The following is a 25,073-nucleotide window of genomic DNA, read 5'->3' as shown; positions in this document are numbered from 1 at the left end:
GTGAGCGACATTTGCGAGCATACATCGGTAAAAGTCATTTCGTTGGCAAATACGAAATGAGACCATAAATTGGACTTTACGAGTTGAAACTACTTGCTCTAACACACGTCTGTGCCAATTTATAGAAAAATATTAGGCGCGGAATGTATTTTTATTTTGTTCTGAACATTGGACACTATATTGTATGAGCGTTTATGTGTGAGCGACATTTGCGAGCATACATCGGTAAAAGTCATTTCGTTGGCAAATACTGTTTGAAACCTGAAATGTGATTTTACAAGCTGATACTTTTTCTCCCAGACCTGAAAATGTCGTTTGTACGTACTTTGACCACGTTTTATGCTTTTTAAAAAAATTTTTTTGGAAACTACACGCAGTGGTGCGTAACGCTTATTAACAATTCTCGCACTTTTCATTTCGGCGAAATGATGATGGTTACGAAAGCTGTGCTAAGTTGCCCGGACAACATTTTTTTTTGCGCGGATAACACGTAAAAAGCCTAAATTTGCGCGGATTATAAGGGGAAATCCAAAATATTTCCAATCTGGTACACATGTGCATTTCAGATTTTCAGACTGCGCATTTGTGTATTACAAATCCGCAATTGTTATGAAGTTCTATATACTTATAGAAAGCCCAGTGATATAGCAGTCGATAAGTGAAAAATTAGATTTAATGTTAATGTGCGCCTGTCTTAAGACCGTTGAAATCTCTTAATTTAGACCGACTTCGGATACACAGTATAGTGTAAGTTGTACACTATTGTGATGACAAGCTCCAAGCAGAATACCAGGTGAGTAAACCTTATAAGGTTTGTATACATACAACAAATAAGAATTTGTGACTGGCCTTGAAGTTGAACGTAAAAGTTTATGAGATAATTGCTTGTCAATAAAATAATCCCATTCCAACGATTTAAAATTAAATGTAGGCAGGCCCATTTGTCCACCCTTTTTGATAAAACTACCAGACACATGCATGTGGTTGTGGTATACAGCAGTGTTTCCCAACCTATGGGTCGCGACCCAAAGTTGGGTCGCCTGAAAATTTTCTTGGGTTGCCTGTTTTTGTGACAATAAGAACATCTACTTTTCACTTCGTTTCATAGCGTTATTTTTTATTTCGAAGACTTAAATTGTTGCCAAAATATTTAATTTGGTGATAACGTGGCTTAAAAATGGGTAATTCTGTTTGTGACGTCATAAGGTATGTGTTAGCTCACTGTTGAGCGTTGTCTGGCTGATAATGCTTTGAAAAATCTTTAAGTCCGGCCTAAATAAAAATGTCTGGTCGATTAACGAATAACATTTGTTTGATAATGTGATTTTCGAAACTGGCGTAGCATGTAAAAAAAAAACTTTTCTGATTTACAGACAAAAATACAACCAAAATAGTAAGAATGCATGTCCATGGGTCGCGAGAAACTACAAAACAAAATTTTGGGAAGTATTTGGGTCGCATCAAAAAAAGGTTGGGAACCACTGGTATACAGCATACCCTGTTTATGCCATATTAGACTGAACAAACCACTATGTTATGAAACATAAAACTTCCACTATGTTAAAAAACGTAAATCAAGATAAACCTTATTGTTATCTGTTTCATCCATCTGCACTGTGCATCTGCCATGTTTCTTGCACCATAGATACAAATGTCGATACAGCCTTTAGTTTTTTGCATAAAAATACATTTACCACCATTTGGTTTGACTACAGCAGTGTTTCTCAATCTTATATGGATCGCATACCACCTGACAACTTTTTCTATCCTGCGTACCACCTAAACCTTTTTCTAGTCACTGACCCCTTTTATAAGTCTGCGGACCCCCAACGTAATATACTGTAAGTCTTGCATGTTTCATTAAACATTATTTCGCTTTTGGAGTGTTTTAGTTCACCTTCACATTCCTTTAATTTCAATGAAGTTTCTATATTGTATCCATCAACGCAACAAAGCGATAAATTTTTGATATTTGTAGCTTAACACAACGGTTGTCCCATAAAGTTTATTGTCCATGTGTGTTATTACATCACAATAGGGAAAACAATCACAAAAATAATTGTTATTGGGCCAATTAAGATGTGATGAACAGTTTGCACTTGTATGCAGGATTGTAAAAACGATTAAGAAACTTAAAAATATTTTTCTGTTGGTTAATGATATGAAACATATTTGCCTCCATGGACCGCCTAAAACCATCTCACTCCTTGGGGCTCCGCGAATCTCAGGTTAAGAACCACTGACCTACATGTTGAATGGATAGACCAATTAATAAATAGGCCCACTTTCGCAATTTCAGTTTCGCCCAAACCAGGGCTGATCAGTTGGGTCAGTTGAGTTGCAATTTTAAATTGGACTTAAATTGGGTATAGCAGAAAGCTTTTTTTGCTCCGGCGTACCACTAGTGGTACATGTACCACAGTTTGAGAACCACTGGACTGCAGTTTACCACCTAACACAAGAAAATATGCAATAGAAATTGACAATCATAAACCCACTCAAATCCATAATGATTGTGCAGGTGCATATTTACCGAAAGCTTTTAATTTCGCAGGGAAACAGTGTTTCTTGAAACGATTGGTTCAGAAAGAATATATTACAAACAACTGCAAAGTTTATGTTCAACAGGTAAGTTTCTTATTTGAGTTTTTAATTGGAATAGTGGGAAATATATGTGTGTTTATCTTCCTTCAAACTAACTTGACAGGCTGTGCCATACTGGGTGGCAGATCAAAGAGGACAAAATGGTCCGGTCCTGACTCTTTAATATTTCACACAGAATAACTAGGTTTAAAATGTATCTTTTACCACTGCATGAAAACATGGAGTTGTTATCACAAAAAATTATATTAGTATGTCAAATGGTGAATACAATAAAACGTTTAAAGATACATTGGATTTACAAATGGACAACATATAGAAACCACCTAATGAGTAGCTGGTTGTTTTTGTTAATTAAGTTTGTTATAAACTGTATGTAAACCTCTATCGTAAAGCTTGTATTTTTTGTTAAACTTACATTTCAGGTATTGTGGAAACTTGTGGAATACGTTCGTTATGTTGGAAAATTTTGCTAAATTATCTTCCCAACAAGTCAGTGCCTGGTGATACAGTCAACATATTGTAAACAAAATTTGTTTTCTCTTTGTGAAAAGAAAGTGTTTTTGTAGTCGATCTAGTTGGGTCAGAGTTTTGGAAAAACAGCGACAGGAATATAACAATTTTCTTGAAGAAGTTATTGTTCAACCAGGTCTTAACAGAACAAATGGTCCCATAGCCAATGCCGAAGACCATGTTAGTATATTTTGCTACTTGCTACTTATAGTCATACCCCCATATAGATACAAGCTGACCTAAATGTTGATGAAATACATTTATTCAGACAAAAAAACATAAAGTACTCTATCACAATGCTTCACATAAGGAGTGATCTTTTGTGTTTATTTCCCAACTATGAAACATGCAAACCTTCCCCAAAGGGTCTGTATTTTTTTCTGTCTAATGCGGGTTTGTTCCATGCGTTTGGTCAAGAACGAATGTGTCAACTAATTCAATTTGGACACATGTTAGTTAGTTGTCCAAAGTTGATCTCCCAATGTTTGACCCAAATGACCCAGTGGTTCATCCACAGCCACCCAAAACATGAAAATTTAATTTAAATACACTTATATTTGTATTAAGTACAAGATCCTGGAGTTCCATGCTTTGTTGGTTGATGCATTGTAAAGTATTTCAATGATTTTGTAACTTTGAGTTTGATTCACTAATTTTTCACCCTGAAACAATCAGTTTTAGGTTTACCAGTCCTTTAGGTCATAAGTACTAGCCAATAGCCATACTGTACTGAAATTTTCTTTGTAATGGGTTCCGTATTTGAACTGTTTGGTCTTTAGACTTTTGGCTCGCCCTGGTTACCTTTATAACCCTGAATAAGTGAATATGTGTTAAACATTGGCTATGCTTAAGCACAGAAGTCTAAAGGTATAGATTCACTGTACTGCTGCATGACCAGAGGAGGTCACTGAACATCAACTTATAAGATCAAACTTATATCAACTTATAAGAACAAACTCATCAACTTATAAGAACAAACTTTCTGTCTGGGAATATATTAACGCCTCAAAATATGTTACAGTGTATGTGCAATGACAGAAAGTGCTAAGCCACCCTTCTAGTTTTTTATTAATTTCAAAATTTATGTTTGACTTTAGCCTTTGAATACCAATCCTAGCAGTGAATGGAACACTTATTTCAAGGAAAATAGTATCTTGTTGCAAATTGACAAGGATGTTCGCCGGTTATGCCCTGATATTTCTTTTTTTCAAGTAAGTGCAGATTAATGAACTGGTAGCAAAACACAGTTAAAACTATTTTTTGTCTGTTGTTTCTGACAGAACGCTACTGCGTATCCATGCAAGATGCTTCATTTGGAATCTAGTAAGGTGGAAAGTCTGCGAAAAAGGATAGAAAGAACTGGCTTAAATTCCCAAAGTCTGACAAGAAAAAAGATGGGAATAAGCAATGTAAATATATTTCATAACTTTTATTTTAAATGCACACTATCGCAACTCTCAAGGAAATAGAATACATTTTGTCTGAGTTGTTGATGTTTTAAACCAGGGGTTCCCAACCTTTTTACAATCTCAGACCACTTGGACGCTCTGTACTGCTACGCGCACCACTTCTTGCAGAACAACTAATTTGCTCGAATAATATTGGCCTACTAAAATGACACTAAAGCACCATAACTAAATTTAATGAGATTTCTGTTTTTGTTTACGGGTGCATCTAAAGTATACAGGATCGCTAGGATCACTTGGATCGCTTGGTGCATTATTATCACCGCTTGGTGCACCTTTTTATCGCTACAGTAAAGGTGCACTAATTATTATACAGGAGCACCAAGCAAAATGAAGTTGCGCCGAGCGATATAAAGGTGCACCAAGCGAAATATAGGTGCAACAAGCAATGTAAAGGTGCACCAAGCAATATTAAACTGATCCAAGCGATCCTGTATATTTATGGGTCCCCTTCCCTGAAGGGGACACATATTGATTTTACTCGATTTGTTTCTTTTTCTTTTTCTTCCCAAAGTTTGTCCACCTCGTTTTGCCTTGAAATGTTTGATGGATTTGGATGAAATTTTCACAGATGGAAGATATAGTTATGTAGATGTGCCATTTGTTTTGTTTGACTCAATAGCCCCAGTATTTACCCCACTAGCCCCCTAAAATGGGTAAATTGTAAACAATGTCTGATTTGGATGAAATTTAGACAGTTTGTTCATTGTTCAACTTTAGGGCGTCGATTGTTGTGTTTCACCCTGTAGCCCCAATATTTACTCCACTAACCCCCTAAAATGGGTAAAATTTTAAACAATGTCCGATTTGGATGAAATTTGGACAGTTTGTTTATTATTCCATTTTAGGGCATCGATTGTTGTGTTTCACCCTGTAGCCCCAATATTTACTCCATTAGCCCCCTAAAATGGGTGAAATTTTTAAACCATGTCCGATTTGGATGATTTTTTGACAGTTTGTAGAATTTGGCATTTATAGCTGTCGATTATTGTGTTTCACCCTGCTGCCCTAACATTTACCCTACTATCCCCTCAAAATGGGTGAATTTTTTAACAATATTTGAGTGAAATGACATTTTGACAGTTTGTATAATATGCCATTTAAGATGTCAGTGCTTCACGCTATTTAGGCAAACAAACTTATAAAAATATCTGAATTGCATGAGATTAGGACAGTTTGTACTTTACATAACATGTTTATTTAGGGAACACTACCAATCACTGTGTTTGACTTTACAACACCCTTTCTTAGGGTTATCTGTTTACAACTTTGCGGTATCGGGGACCCATGAGTTTCTGCCTGCAGAAACAATCAAGGCTGTAAAAGATGTTGGATGATATGGGACCCAGTATATAATAAGCATAGGGAATATATTACAGTTGCAAAATAGGTTGTAGTGTATATGCTGTAGTAAAATGTGCTAAGCCACCCTTCTAGTTTTTTTTTCTTTTTCTTTTCTAACGCTGGTTTGTTCCCACGTTTTGGTCAAGAATGAATGGTTCAAACTTTTTCAAATTTACACACATTATAGATATTGTTCTAAAAATGGTCCATGTGAATTTTGACCCCGTTTGATCCCTCGGTTTACCCACAGCCCCCCAAAACGTGAAATTTTTAAAACGGCTATACTTGCTAAAGTACTTCATTTTGGAGTTAAATGCTTTGTTGTTTGGTGCAATATAGGGTATTTCAAAGAATTTTGTACCTTAAAAAAAGATGTACCCATTTTCACCCCTTAACCCCAAAAATATTCGTTTCTGTCTTACGCTGGTTTGTTAAGTGCGTTTGGTCAAAAAAGAGTGCTTTAAATGTATTCAAATTTGCACAGATGTTAGTTATTGCTCCGAATTTGATCCTCCTGAAGTTTGACCCCAAACGACCCAGCGGTTCACCCACAGGCCCCCAAAACGAAAAAAATTAAAAACGGCTGTACTGACCCAAGTACATAATCTGAGGGTTTCATGCTTTGTTGGTTGGTGCAATGTAAGCTATTCTAAAGAATTTTGTAACTTTTTATTGGATTCACCCATGTCTACCCCTTAAACCCCAAAATAGTAAGTAAGGCCAGAAATACAAGCCCCAATGTGCTAAAATGTTAAAAAATTATCTGCTGTAGGTTATTCATTTAGTATTAAAAATTTTGCCTTAATCGGCCAAATAGTTACTTTTACAGTCCATAATATGTGTACACTGTCAGTCGGATAGAAGTCTCAAATATCAAGGGAGTGATTTAGTGGTTTACGAATACGAAGGCGGGCGAATGCAGAGCGGGAGGGCTCAGCTTGACGTTTGGACGGGCGTTTTACGAGACAGTCGTTTTGGTGATTGGAAATCAGCTGTTTTTTGCGCAGCTATGCTATGTCGTTTTATTAAGTTATCACGCACATTTTTAGTTTTGAAAATTGTTTTCGATAACTGACCTTGAACGACAATATCTGGGTCAAAGCATGAGATTAAATTGAAAGTATTTTTCCCGTTCTTATTTACTGTTTTTTTGCAATTATATGACAATAATGATGCAAAAAGACTTTGGACAAAACTTAAAGTTGGGTTAATGCCTTTTGAAAGTTTTTCCTTTAAAATCTTAAAATAACCGGAACATTTGTTTACCGTAAATCTGCACAAACGCGCGTGTGGGGACCCATTTGTTTATGCTTGCAAAAGCAATCATATGTGTAGATCAAATGATGTGTATAGTAAATTGGTAAATCGGGCATAGAACATATAAAATGGAAGTATATTAGAAAGCCACCTTTCTAGTTTTTTTCCCTTTTGTTTCAACTTAAACATATATATTTGGTGAAATACATATATGTAGACATATATTGTTGAATGGTTAACCACCTGAGTAGTTGACCTTTGTGTTTGTATCCACACATTTTCACTGTTGTAGTTTTGTTTAAATGCAGCTAATTAACACCAGAAAACAAGCAATTGAGGAGTATGAAACTTTAATGACACAAGGACAAGAGGCACATTGGGAAGTTGTTGAACGAATGTTGTTTGTTTATGCAAAGCTCAACCCAGGGACAGGTTATGTCCAGGGAATGAACGAAATTATTGGCCCACTATACTACACATTTGCATCTGACCCCAATCCCAAATGGAGAGGTAATTGCTGGTGTCTAAATGATAAAGACTGAGGTCAACACACTCATTTTGGGAGATAAATTTAGTTATGTTTACAAATGTGTCTACCAAATTACAGAGTATGCTGAAGCTGATACATTTTTTTGCTTTACCTTGTTGATGGGGGACATTCGGGACAACTTTATTACGTCATTGGACAGATCAACAACAGGCATCGGTATGTTTTTATTTAGGTACTTTTCTGTTACCATACTGCAGGCTAAGTTAAGTAACTAAATTTGTGTACTTTTTTATCAACTCTGTTTTAAAGATGCATCCATGAGACGTACCATGAACTTATTACAACGATCTGATCCTGAAGTTCGATCAAAATTGGATAAAATTAAAATCAAACCAGAATATTTTTTATTCCGGTACTATTTTGAATCATTCTATAAAACAGTGTTCTGATTGTTATTAAAACTGTCATTTTGCTTTTGTTCAATAAGGTGGATAACCCTGCTCCTGTCCCAGGAATTCCCGTTGCCTGATGTCATTCATATTTGGGATGTGCTTTTTGCAGATGAAAACAGATTTGACTTGTTGATTGCTGTGTGCGTTGGCATGATAATGTATGTGAAAAACTAGTACAAACAGCAGTATTATGTTCAATTATTGGTCCCCTTTCATAATGGAACACATCTTTTCTTTGTGGGGTCCCAGTACATTGATGACGTCACATCCTTAATATTTGATGTTCTAAACCAGGCGTGGGCAACCTTTGTTACTGTGGGGCCAAAAACAAAAGCCAAAATTAGATCGCGGGCCGCACCTGTGTATAACACAAGGTGATTTTACTTCGTTGCTTACCAAATATGCTTAACTACAAGTAAAATTCGCATTTGATTCTAGCCACATATTGCCAGGTCGCAAAAATAGCATCGGCGCATTAATCTGCTCAAAAATATATAATAGTTTGACTCGTTTGTCAGTACATTTCAAATTCATTAAAACTATTAGAGCATAATTTCGCAGAACATTGGAAGTTCTTACTGTTCTTTATTCTACTTTTGTACATATTTGACAATATAATGTTTGGTTTGATGCTTTCTATTAATTTGTCCTGAAGAATCTAAAATTAACCGAAACATTTTTATAGGGTAATCAATTCCCGTAAACACGTGTGTGGGACAGTGTGTAGATCAAATGGTGATTATTGTAAATGGGTAAATAGGATATAGAAGCAGCATAAATGGGTAAACAATGTCCAAACTTAATAAGATTTTAACATTATGTACATGGTATTTTGGGCTTATGCTTGTTTTTTTACCCTACAAGTTACTAAGCCCTATAAATGTGTCTAATTTTAAACAATGTTGGAATTTGCCTAAATTTAAACTGTTTGTAAAATATATTATTTTGGATCATGAATTGTAATGTTTTATCCTGTAGCTTTAACACTTCAAATGTTTAAACAATGCCTGAATTGGATGACATTTTAAAATCTTAAGATAAATTTTAGGAAGTTCGTTGTTGGATTGCTGTGTTTACTTCACATTCCCATCAGTTCCAGTAGTGCAGGTGTGGCCAACATGTCGATCGCGATCGACTGGTCGATAGTCTGCTTATGACTGGCCGATCGCCACCAAATTCTCCATTACTCATCAAAAGATTATTCATTTGGAAACAATTTTAAAATTAAATAATGCCACACAGCACTTCTTACATCATGACACAGCGCACAAACTTGCAATGGCACAATAATAATGTAAATATCACTTCTTTGTTATGTAACAGTTGTGATTTTGGCATCAAATTAAGTCGTAACAAGTACAATGTTTGTCGTAACAAACAGAGTGTTTGTGTTAATAAAGCAGTTGCAAATGATTGGGGAAATGCAAAAGTTAAAGCATTTTACAGTTAAGGCTGTCTTTGACGGGATACATGTCTGATTATGAAAAGTTGGTAAACTATGTGATGACTTAAAACATCCCACTGACTACTTTGATAAAAAAAGCCCACACATGCGACTTTTTATTGTCACAAGAACTAAATGATGCTTGACAATAAACCTCATGAATATCAATATGTGGTAATAGTCAATCAAATCTCGTGCAGAAATTTGCGTTATTGTTTTGTGTTAGTTGCAGTCTAAATTATTACTGGTCAGTCGATCGTTTATGATTAAGAAAATTTTCGTCGATCTTTACGACTATCAAGTTGGCCACACCTGCATTAGTGCATAATATAGGTCAAACTTTACAAATTGTATGAAGTCTAAATTGCTTGTATCTCAGATTCATATCAATCACTGTGTTACACTCACAAGTTTTCTTGTTATCGCCCAACTTTTCCAAAGTTAATGAGGGCCCATGAGTTTCCACAGAAACAAACAAGGTCACAAAAAAATACTGTCAAATGTGGAATCACTGTAAAATTAACTAGTGTACATATTTTCCTGTTTAAAATATGCTACATTGTATGTACAATGTGCTAAACTATGCTTTTAATTATGTTTTAAATTTGTATGTTAAAATTTAAAACATTTTTTCAGGTTAATACGCAAAGAATTGCTCGAAAAAGATTTCAGCGGATGTGTCAAACTTTTACAAAATTATCCTGAGCACATTGAAATTATCAGAGTGATACAAGAAGCTAAAAATGTTTACAAAACTATACACCCTGGTTCATGATAAAATGCTGTTTTATTTAGTCCAATTCTATTGCATTTTTATTTAAAAAATACAGCAAACACTGTATTTTTGTCATTGTAAAAAATCATGCAATTGTTCTTCATGTGATTTGCCCTAGGTGGTGTTTGACCTTATAATGCAATCTAATAAATAAATTTGTTGTTTGATTTTAGTTAAAACACATGTAAACAATCTTAATAGGTTTGTGTTCAAGTTGCAGTTGTTTTGAAATGTTACTGTGTTTTGATTGTCTCATGGTGCAATATTTTGTTCATTTAAAGTGATTTTCAGTACTGAAGTGTTTCTCTCAATAATTTTGGAGTCAAACCTTTAAAACATTTTTTCAAGTATTGTTTTTTTTGACAGCCTTTTTATTAACCTACAAATGCCTTTAATCTGTTAATATATTTTGATAGATGGAGATCTGTATACTACTGGTTAAAGCATAGACCTAAATCAAGTTTTGTTGATTAAACATCAATTTATTTGCAGTTTTTCGCACATATTTTGCTATTTAGCACTTGTTTTTATCTTTTGTTTCACAGTTGGTCGTTTCATTAAACACATTTGCAAGTATAGGCCGACAGTTGTCTAAAGTTTTCTTTATTTCTGCTAACTCAAGTTTTTTATGAAGTAAAAGTGCAAATTTTACTTTTCAGTAGTAGTTTGAAATGTTGATGCATTGTTTCCTTTTTTTTCACACGAACTTTCTAAAATACGGGGGGTTCGCCACATTTATTGTCGAGAAGTGGTGTTGTAATACCTCATAAACAAGATAGTGTAGCAACTTTGTGGAGTAAATGCACAATTTTAAACACAGCACGTCACAACACATAATTGACTTAAGAATTCGCAAATACATTTGAAAATTAAAAACAGTCGCGGGTGCGTTTTTGAACGATTGAAAACATTGTTGTTTAAATAGTAGGCCTATAGCACACCGTATCACCAAAGGTTCCCCAGCCGCATGGTTGCAGGCAGTCGGATAAAAGTGCCGATTTTTAAAACGGTCATAACATTACCAAAACAAGATGGAAAGATCTGAAATGTGCAGAAGTACTAGATATAACATCAAATTAGGAAGCCATACCCAAAAAATTGCAAAAAATAAAATATATTGGTTCGAAAATCTCAGAGAAGGCAGAAAAATATGAACAATTGACCTGTTTAAAATGTTAAATAAAACACTGTTACGGCCAATCGATTTTTATGAAATTTACAGCATTTATTAATGAGGTATACAACTATGTTTGTGCAAAATTTCATTACCTACCTATTTGTACAACAAAAGTTATGGAAGTTCAAACTTCACACCTTATCGACGGCTATCTCCAAAGCCACGAGCCGCTGCCCGTCATAACGACCTATCAACACCTTTCCAAAATAAAACACTGTTACGGCCAATCGATTTTTATGAAATTTACAGCATTTATTAATAAGGTATACAACTATGTTTGTCCAAAATTTCATTACCTACCTATTTGTACAACAAAAGTTATGGAAGTTCAAACTTCACACCTTATCGACGGCTATCTCCAAAGCCACGAGCCGCTGCCCGTCATAACGGCCTATCAACACCTTTCCTAAATAAAACACTGTTACGGCTAATCGATTTTTATGAAATTTACAGCATTTATTAATGAGTAATACAACTATGTTTGTGCAAAATTTCATTACCTACCTATTTGTACAACAAAAGTTATGGAAGTTCAAACTTCACACCTTATCGACGGCTATCTCCAAAGCCACGAGCCGCTGCCCGTCATAACGACCTATCAACACCTTTCCAAAATAAAACACTGTTACGGCCAATCGATTTTTATGAAATTTACAGCATTTATTAATGAGGTATACAACTATGTTTGTGCAAAATTTCATTACCTACCTATTTGTACAACAAAAGTTATAGAAGTTCAAACTTCACACCTTATCGACGGCTATCTCCAAAGCCACGAGCCGCTGCCCGTCTTAACGACCTATCAACACCTTTCCAAAATAAAACACTGTTACGGCCAATCGATTTTTATGAAATTTACAGCATTTATCGCTACGGGGAAACATGAAGAAACCTTTGCTGATCAACCATTTCTTCATCTTTGTGCAAGTCACATAATGAAGAATGCTAAACGAATGACAAAACAAAAGTAAGTGAATGTTGTAAAAAATCCTTTTTAAGTTATAGTAAATGTTGCAAAACTAACCCTTTTTTCATTTCTTTTTTCAGCTTTCCCCGGCATTACAAATTCGGGATGCACACCTTTGGTATGATGGTCTTATCAACCTCGCTGGCTGATCTTTCCTTTGTAGTTCACCATCTGGCCGTGGTGTGCACAACAAAGTGTAAAGAAATAGCTGAAGCAAGCTTCGCGGAACTTAAAGACCTAATAGAATCAAATCCAAGCTGCATGCAAGTGGAGACAAGAGGCATCGAATTTTTCATCGTAACAATATCGTGATATTTGTTTATTTAGCAGGATTCGGGGGAGTTTCTATCAAACACCGACGGCCACCAATCAGAAAAAACAAACAGTACTTTGCGGAGATAATTTCAAAAGCAAAAGACAGCGGACACTCGCACCAAAAAACTAACAACAACCCTTATCATGCACCAAAGTTCATAGATGCCATTCAAACTCATGTTCTGCCATGGTTTTTGCTGTGGTCAGGCATTATGCTAGGTAAGCTTTCATAAATCTTGTAACGTAATGACAAAATACAACAACATTTTTTGTATATTTATTTAGGAGACTTGGGTCGCCATGGAACCTTGCCCAGCTACAAAGAATACTCGAAATTTTATAAAAATCTGTCTTCCAAAACAACTCAGGTATTTAACATATAGTACATTGTTAACTGTGATTACTGTTGATTATTGATTTTTTGCTGCTATTAGCTGATCTAATATTTTCCTAGACAATCGCCAAAAACAACCGGACGCAGGGAATAATGGAAAAATCGCAACAAGAGTTGAAGAGGACGCGACTTCGCGGGCGCAAATTTAAAAATTTAGCGGAGTTCGTACAGGTTTACGACGAAACTAACCTGCCGGTTCTTAGGGAGTTTCATGACGGCTACAGGACCAAACCAGTAAAACGGAAAAAGGTATTATTAAATAAGGCAATTTAGGGGTCTTTAAAATAACCATTCTCTAAATTTTATCTGTTCTTTTTCAAGCTTAATGTATGCCATGATCTCGCGGAGGAAACTTGGGCAAAAAAATCAAAGACAGGTCCAACAAACCAGGGAGTATATTTTCAACCTCCCAAAAAACTTCTTCAGTTTGAATCAAAAGTAAGTCAAGTGTTTGATTTGCCATTATTTTTTATTTAACACTTTTGTTATTAACACTTTTTCCCATGTTGACAGAAAACTGGTGAGGTGAAAGTTACAGGATCCCAGGAGGTAAGTTTTGGTAATGTCAGTACTGTAATTGATGAAATTTAACAAACTGTTTTTTTAGGTTCGAGATCTATGGCAGTCAAAGGATTAGAATGTTGTGGTGGCGTCCCTTCAAAATGGACAACATTTGCTTCGTTTATGTTCGTTTAAAACGTTGCAAGGCAACACCTGGTTGGACAGCGAGGTAACTTTCATTTTTGTGCAGTGATAAATGTTTATGTTGCAAGAAAATTACTGCAAAAATTATAATTGATGATTATTTTCAGGTTCTTGAGTTCGCTTTACGAATGTTTATTCAAAACGACAGCAATGTTTTCGTGTTGGATACATTCGTTGTCGGGTGTATTTTAAACAAGGATGGTCCTCTACTCAAAAGAAATCTTTATTCCAAGGTACATGTTTAGTGGTATACTTTTAAACTAAACTAACTTTTTGAAAAACAAAACAATACGAAAACTAAAATTTTGCGTTTTTATAGACTGACTTTGCAAAGTTTAATTCGATCATTGGGTTTTATAATCTACACCGAAATCACTGGAACTTGTTGGTAAGTTGGTTTGTGCGTTTAAATTTTGTTTTGTCTTTCTTCTGTTTTTATTAACATAACTTGTTTTAGCACATAGACATGCTTTCAACAAGTGTCTCACTAATCGACCCCATGCGAAGCACCGCAAGGATGCAAACTAAAGCTGTGGAATGTTGGAAGTAAGTAGTTTCATTTCTTTTTGCTTGTAGACAAAATATTGTAACACGAATTGTTTAGAAACTACTTGAATTTACGAAATGACATACGTAACAAGGAGAAGCCATGGCGACCGTTGTTGGTGAAGCATTCGCGCCAGAGTGATGGGTACAACTGCGGCGTGTTCGCATTAAAGGTAAAAAGTTTGTTTAGCAAAGTACGACTGGAACACTGTTTAATTCCACATTTAATTTCAGTTTGCAGAAGAAATCTGCAGTGCCAAAAACGCAAACCTAATGTTTAAAGCGACTCAGCAAAAACTGCAGAATTTAAGGGAAGAATACGGCGTTCAAATCCTCAATGCAACAGGTTTGAAAAATAGTTTTTAAGCATATTTAACCGAGCAAATTAAAATACCCGTTGCATTTTGTTAAATTAGAAAATCGCCAGAATATTTGTTGCGAGTGTGGGAAAACGGAAGATCCCGAAATTGGATTCTGGGTATGTATGTTTCTGAAATAACTGTTTTTATTATATTTTAAATTATAACTTACGTTAACATTTTCAACAGATTGGATGCGACGATTGCAACAGATGGTTTCACACCAACTGTCTAGGAATGACAGAAAAAGTTTATTATGATGCTGTCAATGACAAACAATGGAAGTGTATAGCGTGTTAACTAAAGCAGTGTTTAATAAATTTAAAAACTTATACAAGCTTCTTTTTTCGCACTTAGCTTTGGAGATAGCCGTCGATAAGGTGTGAAGTTTGAACTTCTATAACTTTTGTTGTACAAATAGGTAGGTAATGAAATTTTGCACAAACATAGTTGTATACCTCATTAATAAATTCTGTAAATTTCATAAAAATCGATTGGCCGTAACAGTGTTTTATTTTGGAAAGGTGTTGATAGGTCGTTATGACGGGCAGCGGCTCGTGGCTTTGGAAATAGCCGTCGATAAGGTGTGAAGTTTGAACTTCCATAACTTTTGTTGTACAAATAGGTAGGTAATGAAATTTTGCACAAACATAGTTGTATACCTGAGTAACAAATGCTGTAAATTTCATAAGAATCGATTGGCCGTAACAGTGTTTTATTTAACATTTTAAACAGGTCAATTGTTCATATTTTTCTGCCTTCTCTGAGATTTTCGAACCAATATATTTTATTTTTTGCAATTTTTTGGGTATGGCTTCCTAATTTGATGTTAGATCTAGTACTTCTGCACATTTCAGATCTTTCCATCTTGTTTTGGTAATGTTATGACCGTTTTAAAAATCGGCACTTTTGTCCGACTGCCTGCAACCATGCGACTGGCGAAAGTGCGGCTGGGGAACCTTTGGTCACCGTATCGACTTGACAAAAGCACGTCTAAAGACCTGTTTTTCTAATCGATGTTTTTTCACGTCGCGTTGGGCCGATTTTCAGTCCGAATAAGTTTGAAACATTGACCAACATACGTAGAAATACATTCTGTTTCATTTAAGTAAGTCAAAATTTTATTATCTTTGTATATAACTAGTGCTGGTGTGTAGAAACCAAAGGACTTCAAAATACGTAATTTTAGCAATTTACGGAATCTACTAAAGTAGTCACGAAAAAAGGATCGTTTCCCGTGACGTCGAATGAAAAAATAATGATTAAGCAGTATTGGCGGAAACAAACCCGCCCTTAAAATCTACGTTGGTGTAAAACAGTGGTTCTCAACCTTTCGTGGACCATGGCCCCCTTAAAGTACCTTTTTGGCCTTGTGGCCCCCTTCAAGTTACCTTGCAGAACCTGTGGCCCCCTTAAAATGTAGATAGCAATTACGTGTTGGAATGGGGTGTTAATTTTGGCCCTAAACAGGTCTAATAGAGTAAATGAGAGTAAATGAAAAAAAAAATCAATAAAATAAACATCGTGGACCAGTCGATTGTTAATTTAGGATAAGCATCCACAAAAAGGATGTTGGCTTGAAATATATTCTTTCAATACATAATTCAATTTTATAGACAGATAACAACAAATGTCCAATAACTTGGATAAGCTTTTTTTGTACTGAATATTCACTGAATTATATGCAACTCGCCTATTTTCAATGTAACAAAAATATATTTAACGTCCTGTGGATCACACAAAAAGTCACCATGCACCACCAGTTGAGAACCACTGGTTTGTCGCCTCTTTTTCTCTTGTCTCGCTTGGATGATTGAATTCGCCGAACTAATGCTTTACATGCCCACAATGGCACCGAGTCAGCTTTTCTCATTCATTTCATTGGTTCTCAGGTTTAAAAACTTGCCTCCAATATATTTGATTGGTAAAACACAAATTCTAAACGATTCTCGAAACGATAACTAATAATCCTGACCGATATCACTATTTTCGAATAATAGGCTGCTACTGCGATGCTAGTGCTAAGGTAGCCAAATGCGGCGGGTAAAAGACAAGTCAAATTAAACAAAAGTATCATCAAAATTGCTTCTCAACCATTTTTACCGTTTTTAACAAGTAACAGGATTCAAAACAAGTTTTCCGTGGGTAGAAACTTTTTGGACAGGCATGTACCCAATGTTAAAAAAGTCGATTTCTGCTACTATGTTGTCTTTCACCAACCGCAATAAACTCAAATCATATATTCAACAAAGGAAGCACATTACAGTTTTGTAGGAAATAAGAAAGCGAATAAATGAACACAGTTCTGGTGTTATAACGATCTTATACATTTAGACATAATGATAAAGTAGTCAATGCTTTAGTTAGTATGGCAACTCTTTAAATGTGGACAGGAAGTTCAATAAAACCGAAATTGTACCAAAGGACATATGGCCACAAATAACGAATAGTTTTTGCAACAGCAGGCGCTGTGAAGTCGCGCATGATTTCAAGCGGAAATTTCTTTTTTTCTGGTTTGTACCGCGCGAGTAAACGAGATACGCATTGAGTGTCGCCCGGCTCACGTCACGACAGTTTTGCTGTTACGCAGAAGTGTTATACCCAACACTTATTCGTGACAGCAAATCAATCTTCGGTCTGCTTAAACTGCCGAAATAAGTGTATTTTATCGGTTACAGTTACAGCGATTCTCTGTGCAAAATAACTAAAGGGCTACTTGTTTATGTAAACGTAATTTGTGATCAAGTTGTGTGATTCGTGAAAAAAAGAGGCGGAATTGAAAATATGTTGTTGATGTTGGTAAGTAAATGTAGTTATATTGTAAGGGTTAAACGTTGTAAAACAGCTGTAATTTTGTATCAATCTTAAGTTTTATATCAGTCTTGATTCATGTTATAGACTCTCAAAAGAAAACATAAAAAGTAAACTAGACAAACCACAACGTGAAGACTATTTTTTTTTACTTCCTTTCGAGCTAATTAAAGCCTGATTTCTATAAACAATCATAAACGTGCGCATGTTTGCGAAAGTTTTCGTTGCAAATGGTTTACTGCAGTTAGAGCTTAACATGTCATATTTGCGTTTGCAGATATCAGGCGTGCTGGAATGGATTGTTTATGCTCTGCTACTGATTGTATATTTGCCGATATACATTCTTGGTTATGCCACTATTCAAAAGAACCTACTGGTTTTGAAGTTTAGACGGTATTGTGGAATCAAGATCTCTACATCCAAACTTGGGTTGGTTAGCAGGAGAAGTAGGGTAAGGTCGAATATAACTGTATTCACTAAAAAATTGGGCTAAATTTGTCTGTAAAATGAGCAGATGCAATTGCGATGAAACGAAGAGCTCATTTTTCTCTGTTGTATTAAATTGCAACCCCATTTGAGCTATCACAAAATTTGTGGTAACACCAAACCGTTGTTCACCTTCACCAATTTCGTATACAACTAAATGAGTCCACACAAAGATTCGTGGTCGCGTTTAGTGAACGCTTCAGTAGGTACCTTAGTGGGAAGGTTATCCCTAAAACCAACAGGTTGGAACTTCTTTCAAAGCGCGCATGCCCGAAATGCTCGAATAAAGGCCCGTAAAACACATCGTAATACCATGATGCGCTACAAAGGCCAACAATATTCAATAACATGATTACAAACAAGTAAAAAGGAAGTTATAATATGATATTTAACCAACTATATGATATGTGCGGTTACATCGTGTGTCCGATGTATTTGACTAAACTCTTTTATTGCGTTCACTTCACGTTCTTTTTGACGACGGAAGTGACTGAACTAGTATCACCACGCTTTAACCTCCAGGTGCTTCCTGTTGTGATACACACACATGATTTGGTGGTAATGTTATAGCAGGCAACATATGCCTTCACCAAAGTTACCAACATATAATTGTTTTCCCCAAATTGAACGAAATAAGTTATATTTATTTTAATTAAACATAATCATTATTTCCCCTGGGGTACGCAATTTCTCAGCAGGATTACTTTCGACGTAATTTTGTTTTCAAAGAATATAAAATAATAAAAAAATAAAAGTGGTAATAAAGTGACAAATCCGTTCCGCAGATTCCGCGTTGGAAATTGAAAGGAGAAGTCGCTGCAGTTCGGCTTATTGTTTTCCATTTCTACATCCCCATGTCTATACCCTAACTTTGAAGCGTTTTGCGTTTAATCAACTTAACCTTTTCGTTGTTCATCCTGTAATCCACCCAATTTAACATGCAACACTTTGACGGCACAATGTAGCTGCCAAACGAAAAAGTGACGAACTATACGAAAAATAATGACAAACGCGAAGGCAAATATTTCTTGTCATTAATATTATCTTCAATTACATTTGATGTATTAGTTTTGCGCGTGGAAAGCAAAAAAAGCCAACTTATTTGAATGTTATACTTTTCTAAATTTGTACATCGCTGCCCCCAGAACTACCCCCGCGCAGTGGCGTATCCAGGCCATTTTTTGCGGAGAGGGATGTCTCATTACCAGGGTCGCGATTTCCAGTTTGGAAAGCTCTCGTCTCTGAGGATTAGGCCACTAGGGACGGAAAAATAGATACTGGGCAGAACGGCACCGATCGTTACACAACCGCCTTTGCGTTTGAGTTGATGTTCTTGTCAACTTGTTTAATATTGCGAAATGTGACAAATAATGACAATTTACTTTTTAACAACATCTACACAACTATAGGTGACTGATGTGTTGCAAGTGTCAACGGATGAAGAAATCGACTTTCAGGCTAACAGAAGTTTAGCTTACGTACACAGAATGGCCCTCTGGACGCCAAGAGAACTTGTGCGGACCCTGTTCAGGTTTGTGCAAAATACAGAGAGGGGTAATTTTTTGCACTGCACTGTGATTTAAAACGAATTTTACAAGTAAATCGTCCTAATATGTAATATATGCTAATGAAGACATTCGAGCCACCGCAATTATCAATCCACCATATTTATGTTTCTGAATTGCTCAAGCAAATATTTGCAGACAACAGACAATTGAGTTAATTTCCAACGAGCAGCTGGCTTATGTCATTCTATCTACGGTATTTGCTCACTCGGTTGTCTGGGATGAAGAAAGAGAAATGTTTCGTTTAAAAATGGAAGGATTTGAAGATTTGTTCTTATTTGAAGTTCGTAAAATCCTAAAACCTTATACTCTCATTTTGTATCAAACGATTTTAAAGACATATTATTGCAGGGTTTTTACTGGGATGCTCGACATGTTTTAGTCAGTGCAGACGGCAAAAGAATTGTTATCCAAATGGAAAGTGGGGAGGAATTTCATTCGGACTGCTCACAAAACAACATACATGATTACAACTTAGCAAAACTGCACGTGCAAGTAAGTTCTGAAAATTAGTGTTGGAAAATGTTGGTATAAGTAACAATCCCACTTATGTGAAGAGGCTAATAATAAAACACATAATTCCTCAGTGTCAGGTCTGCCGATACACTGTCAGTAATATGTCAATGAAAATGTATTTTTCCATTCACATCGTGAAACATCATTTGACCTAATGCAAGCATACAAAAGCCAAAGTCTTTTTGCGTTGTGTAAGCTACTGTGCCCCAGAGTTGTACAGGATGTGGTACTTTTTCCCATATTTTACATATATCATCCAAACATTTGTCGGCAAACACCAAAAGTGAACCTTACGTTTAAAAGCATAAATCAGTTCTTGTTGCGCAAGTTGCAACTTGGTATCATGTTCAAGTGCGGTTTAACGTTTCAAATATGGCGAATGTAATTTTAAAATGCGCATTTTTAGAACGTAGCATACTTTGTCACGCCACGAAATGTTGATGTAAAAGGGCATCCATGCCGCTTAAATGCTAAACGTTGTTCGATATTTCAGTACACCCTATATCAACGAAGTGTTATTTATGAAATTGAAGCAAACCAAACTTCACATAAACACCCAGTTTCGAAGTTTGAGAAGTTGTCATTTGATTAAATGCGTGCAACGATTAATGAACTACCGTCACCAGTTGAAATAATATGTTGTTATGCGGAGGGAACTTGGATACGGTCGCACGCAAACAATAATTATAACTGACATAACAACCACATCAACAAACAATATACAACAAGATTAAGTATTTGTTTAATCTTTCGCTTTGCAAAGTTGTTCTTTACATTTAAATGTTTCGTATATTGCTCTTATTTTTGCAATAGAACCATAAACAGGTAACTGAAGATGCATGTTTTTACAGGTCTGTCTATCATACTTTGCCCCGGGTTTGTCGCACAACCACGTCCACTTTGTTTTTCCAAGCGCAATTTGTCTTCTCAGCAAAAAGGTTCTAAACCGTGATGGAACATTATACAAGCTGCTTTCACCCCACTTCCGATTTACTGAGCGGATAAACTACCAAGTAAAATCCCTTATCTTTAATTCACTTGCACGCTTACCAGCTTGTTTACACTTTATTTGAAAGGCCCTTCGCGTTGGAAAAGCCACAAACAACAAAAGATCCATGCTGGATAGACTGTTTTTCTTGTGGCAACCGTTTCCCGTTACCAAGGAGCAGTTTCTCGAAGGAGTGGCACGGAAATGCAAAAGACACTATTTTGACCAGGGAGCCCTCAATTGTGACAAGGTTAACACAAAGATTTTTATCGAAACATTAAATCTACAATAAATATTACGCTGACCACTTCCAACAGGATGAAACTGGTGATGACAGCCCCGAATGCAGTCGGCGCCTACACAACTTGTTTCCTCCGGATTACGTTACAGATCCTGAACTACAAAAGGTAGGCGTATACGCTGTATACAGCATAAATGTTTAATGTACACAAACAAAACTTCATGTTGAAACTTCTTTTTTATTTAGATTCCGTACCTAAACTTTTTACGACAGTACTACTTAGTAGTTCGAAAGTTTGTGAAATCCATCCAACCGTGCATTGACAAGTAAGCATATTTGCGAGTGTTTTTAGGGTGGAATGAAATTTTAACGTAGGCTAATGCAAAGTAAAATTTGGAATCAATGACCCATTGTATTTTAAACAAATTATTCTTATGCTTCCCTTCAAAGGAAAATAATTGGTACTCTGTATGATAGCCTATATGGGTTAAATCCGACTTTGCAGCTGGTCTTATTGTGAAGGATACAGCGCCACATTTTTTTCAAAATATTAAAAGCCTGGCTATATCTGTGTGTTTGTTAGAGATGAGTGGAAACTACTTGCAGAAGCTGTGGCCGTGCATGTTCCAAGATTCGACAAAGTCAACATGGTTGATGCAATTGCAACATTTATTCATCAGGTAACCAATTTGAGTTTATTCGTTTGGAAATATTCCGACTTAATTTGACCAGCAATGTCGATGCACAATTTTTGCATTTATTAGGTTGGAGTTGTACATTTTTGTGACCATAACAGCTACACACGCTATTTTGCCTACGATTATGGATCAATGGCGATTCGTACACCTTTTGAAACATTTAACAACGAAGAACACTGGGCAGACATAGGAGAGCAATTGTCCTTAAACCAAGATGAGATCAAAAAGAATCCACTGTTACTTATTCGGCAAAGAGATGTAATGAGAACCAGGTGATTATATTGTACCGCAACAACTTTGGAAAATCCTGTCGTCAAATGTGGTGTATTTTGTGTAAAGTTTTTGTTTCAATAGTTTTCTGTTTCAAACCGAACTTTCGCGGCTAATAGTTTGTCTGATCACAGTCCAATGTTATAGACAGCCACCAAGGCTATGATGCATATTAAGAGGAAATTGTAGCGAAAGGAGCTATTTACTGACACTTTTGTTTTGTGATGAGTAATGGTTTCCATCCTGAGCACAAAACGGTGATGTCATTGAAACTTTTACCTATGATACATCTTCCTAATTTAAACGTCTATAGAGCGCGTACATTAAGCACAGTAAGTAGTCTTATCGCCACATCATTTGCAAATCATAACTAATTTGTTGTTTAGGGTGCGTTAAAAACTAATGGGTAATTTTGATCGTAAATTTTATAAATCAAGCGTTTCCTTCGTGTCCATAAAGCATACAAAACTTATTTCAATTTATTTTTCTGCACATCCGTATTTTAATGGAATTCACACATGCCAGAAATGGAACAGTTCCGTGGCCCCAACACATATAGATTCCTAGATATATGTTTGTTTAAAAATGTATTCATACTGTGTCTGTTCGCAGATGCTTTTTGAACATTTTTGTGGATTATATTCCAAATTCACAGTGCAACCTTCAGTTAGGTGAAACAGAATACAACTTTCATGATACTTGTGCAAGTACGGCCGCAAATGATTTTATTTTGCAGTTGCGAAATCTGGATGAAAACCTAAAGGTAAGCGAAATTTAACAGTTTTCTATATGTTAAGGATTTATATTGTTGTGTTGTCATTTCTAACATTGTGTTTTAATTTGTAGCTAATTTCGAGCCTTGTGTCCTATGGCGCAGTAACATTCCTGGCATTTGAATTAAACTCCACAAGCATAGTAATCCCTCATCTGGCGTAGTTTTCGTGAAATTTTAATGGCTTCTCGTTGCCTATAAATGCTGCGCATGTTAAGTTGATTCATTCTATTTCACTAGTGTTCCTTAATCAACAACTTGAAGAATACAAAAATATATCAAAAAAATATTATTTTCTTGACTACCTACGTTTAAGACGTATTTAGAAGCAAATGACAATTTAATAACCTTGAGACTTGTTGTACATGTAACTTCTGTAATATAGGCTAAGTTTAGGGTTGCCATATTTGATAATACACAATCCCTGACAAATTTATCTCAGTTGCGTTAACCTTTTTGGTGCACAGATTGAGCTGCACAGTATGAAGATCAGTCTTGAGTGTTTATGATGTCATATCCTGTAATGCTTGTGGTACCTGTATTTGTACGCATTGTTTGCACACAATAGGCGTAAAAAAAGTCTGAAGCATATGGTACTAGGCTTGTAATACTCTTTTTAGTACCACAAAAACTGTTTACAAAAATCAGAGCAGTATAAAAATCAAAATACTTTGCAAAAGAGATTTATTTAGTTCACGGCCGCCTGTGCATACATTTTAATAAACCTGTTCACGGCCGCAGGTTGTGCACCTCTGATTTACAATATTTGAGTCACACGGAATGCGATACGAGAAAACGTTAGATACGATAGTCTCTGATCCGTGTCAATTAAGTTTTTGCGTAGGCTTATGTTACACTTGGCCAACCATTTTCGTCTGCAGTGAAAGCAGATGAACCACGTGGCATTGAATGCTGTGTTTTCTTCAGACACGGATTTTATTTCTGTATTTAACGAGTATTTTTAGACAACTAGTAACAAACAGGTATTGCACACTGCAAAACGAAAGGGCCGCCAGTTTACCTCTTTACGTTTCATGGTATAGTAGACGCGGTTGTAGCTACTAGAAACTTTCTCCGTTTGTACAATAATTTCATAAATTATACATAAATATATGGTTTCCTAAATTCCGGACTTTAAAGTACATTTTAACATTTCTCCCCGACGCAGATTTAAACACTAAATTCCCTGGCATGTCAGGGAAAATCCTGACGTATGGCAACCCTAGCTAAGTTGGAATAAGAAAATATTTGGTTGTACGTACAACTTTAGCCTATAAGCCTAACTACCAAGCTTAACGGTATGAGATTGAAACACAAAAATGCAATAGCATTATGTAAAATGCGTTGGTGTTTACTTGATTTGTTGTTCTGTGTGTGTAGATTCAGAAGCATTTATTAAATGACTCTGCCAGCAATCGCGAGGTGCGAGGTGTTGGAATGCAAATTGTTCCACTCAAAGACATTGTGAGGTCCGTCTGCTACTGATCCGCTCATTCCTTACTCCACTTAAATATAGCACCTGTATATCAAACTTGTGTTTGCAGTATAATTTGCACTGTTCAACTTTTTTGACGAAGAAATGTGAGACAAACGGAAGAGTAAGTGTTCAAATGCGTAACATTCATAATTGTACATTTTTGATTTTTAAAAGTATCGTATTGTATCCTATATGTAGGAAAAAAACTTGTACCGTATGCTTTGTAGCTATTTGTGTGTTTAAGTTTTGTACATATACAGTTTGTCTGCCGTGAATAAAAAAACATTTTTACGAATCAATACTAGCCTATCGGAATCTTTCAAACATCACGAGTGGCCTACTTCAAAGAACATCTTAGATTTGCAACAGTGTCATTTTGGCTGTGATTTTCCTTTGAAATACGGCGTAGCGCCACTTCATCAGAACGTTTGCCAAATACTACTA

General features: G+C 35.8%; 2 protein-coding genes and 1 pseudogene across 5 annotated transcripts; all 3 read left to right on the top strand.

Annotated features, from left to right (window-relative positions):
• The first annotated feature begins 490 nt into the window (after positions 1-490).
• On the top strand, positions 491-10,918 carry LOC145204385 (TBC1 domain family member 13-like). 3 transcript variants are annotated; one of them, XM_080076900.1, is made up of 12 exons: positions 491-793; positions 1,374-1,470; positions 2,555-2,628; positions 3,027-3,093; positions 3,171-3,294; positions 4,212-4,325; positions 4,395-4,523; positions 7,490-7,691; positions 7,789-7,887; positions 7,981-8,083; positions 8,159-8,281; positions 10,204-10,918. In XM_080076900.1, exons 2-12 carry the CDS (start codon positions 1,400-1,402, stop codon positions 10,340-10,342), a joined length of 1,245 nt encoding a protein of 414 aa, XP_079933026.1. In that variant the 5' UTR covers positions 491-793; positions 1,374-1,399; the 3' UTR covers positions 10,343-10,918. The 3 variants fall into 3 exon arrangements, with proteins under 3 accessions (XP_079933026.1, XP_079933027.1, XP_079933028.1); XM_080076901.1 differs by lacking the exon at positions 1,374-1,470 and having other exon boundaries at positions 496-793; XM_080076902.1 differs by lacking the exons at positions 491-793; positions 1,374-1,470 and having other exon boundaries at positions 2,561-2,628; positions 3,027-3,104.
• A 1,449-nt stretch (positions 10,919-12,367) lies between these two features.
• On the top strand, positions 12,368-14,145 carry LOC145204774 (uncharacterized; annotated as a pseudogene). Its single transcript, XR_013853527.1, has 8 exons — positions 12,368-12,486; positions 12,567-13,020; positions 13,087-13,169; positions 13,256-13,444; positions 13,517-13,633; positions 13,709-13,744; positions 13,803-13,925; positions 14,008-14,145. The product of XR_013853527.1 is annotated as an uncharacterized LOC145204774 (transcript).
• Positions 14,146-17,352: 3,207 nt separating this feature from the next.
• On the top strand, positions 17,353-24,928 carry LOC145203808 (uncharacterized). Its single transcript, XM_080076120.1, has 13 exons — positions 17,353-17,604; positions 17,894-18,067; positions 19,512-19,633; positions 19,806-19,950; positions 20,019-20,162; positions 21,035-21,196; positions 21,260-21,421; positions 21,489-21,578; positions 21,659-21,738; positions 21,996-22,092; positions 22,177-22,382; positions 22,993-23,143; positions 24,533-24,928. Exons 1-13 carry the CDS (start codon positions 17,590-17,592, stop codon positions 24,635-24,637), a joined length of 1,653 nt encoding a protein of 550 aa, XP_079932246.1. The 5' UTR covers positions 17,353-17,589; the 3' UTR covers positions 24,638-24,928.
• Positions 24,929-25,073: the final 145 nt, after the last annotated feature.

The sequence above is a fragment of the Phallusia mammillata genome, chromosome 8 (assembly GCF_965637545.1).
Source record: "Phallusia mammillata chromosome 8, kaPhaMamm4.hap1.1, whole genome shotgun sequence".
Taxonomy (NCBI): Eukaryota; Metazoa; Chordata; class Ascidiacea; order Phlebobranchia; family Ascidiidae; genus Phallusia; species Phallusia mammillata.
This window is presented reverse-complemented; position numbering and strand designations above follow the sequence as displayed.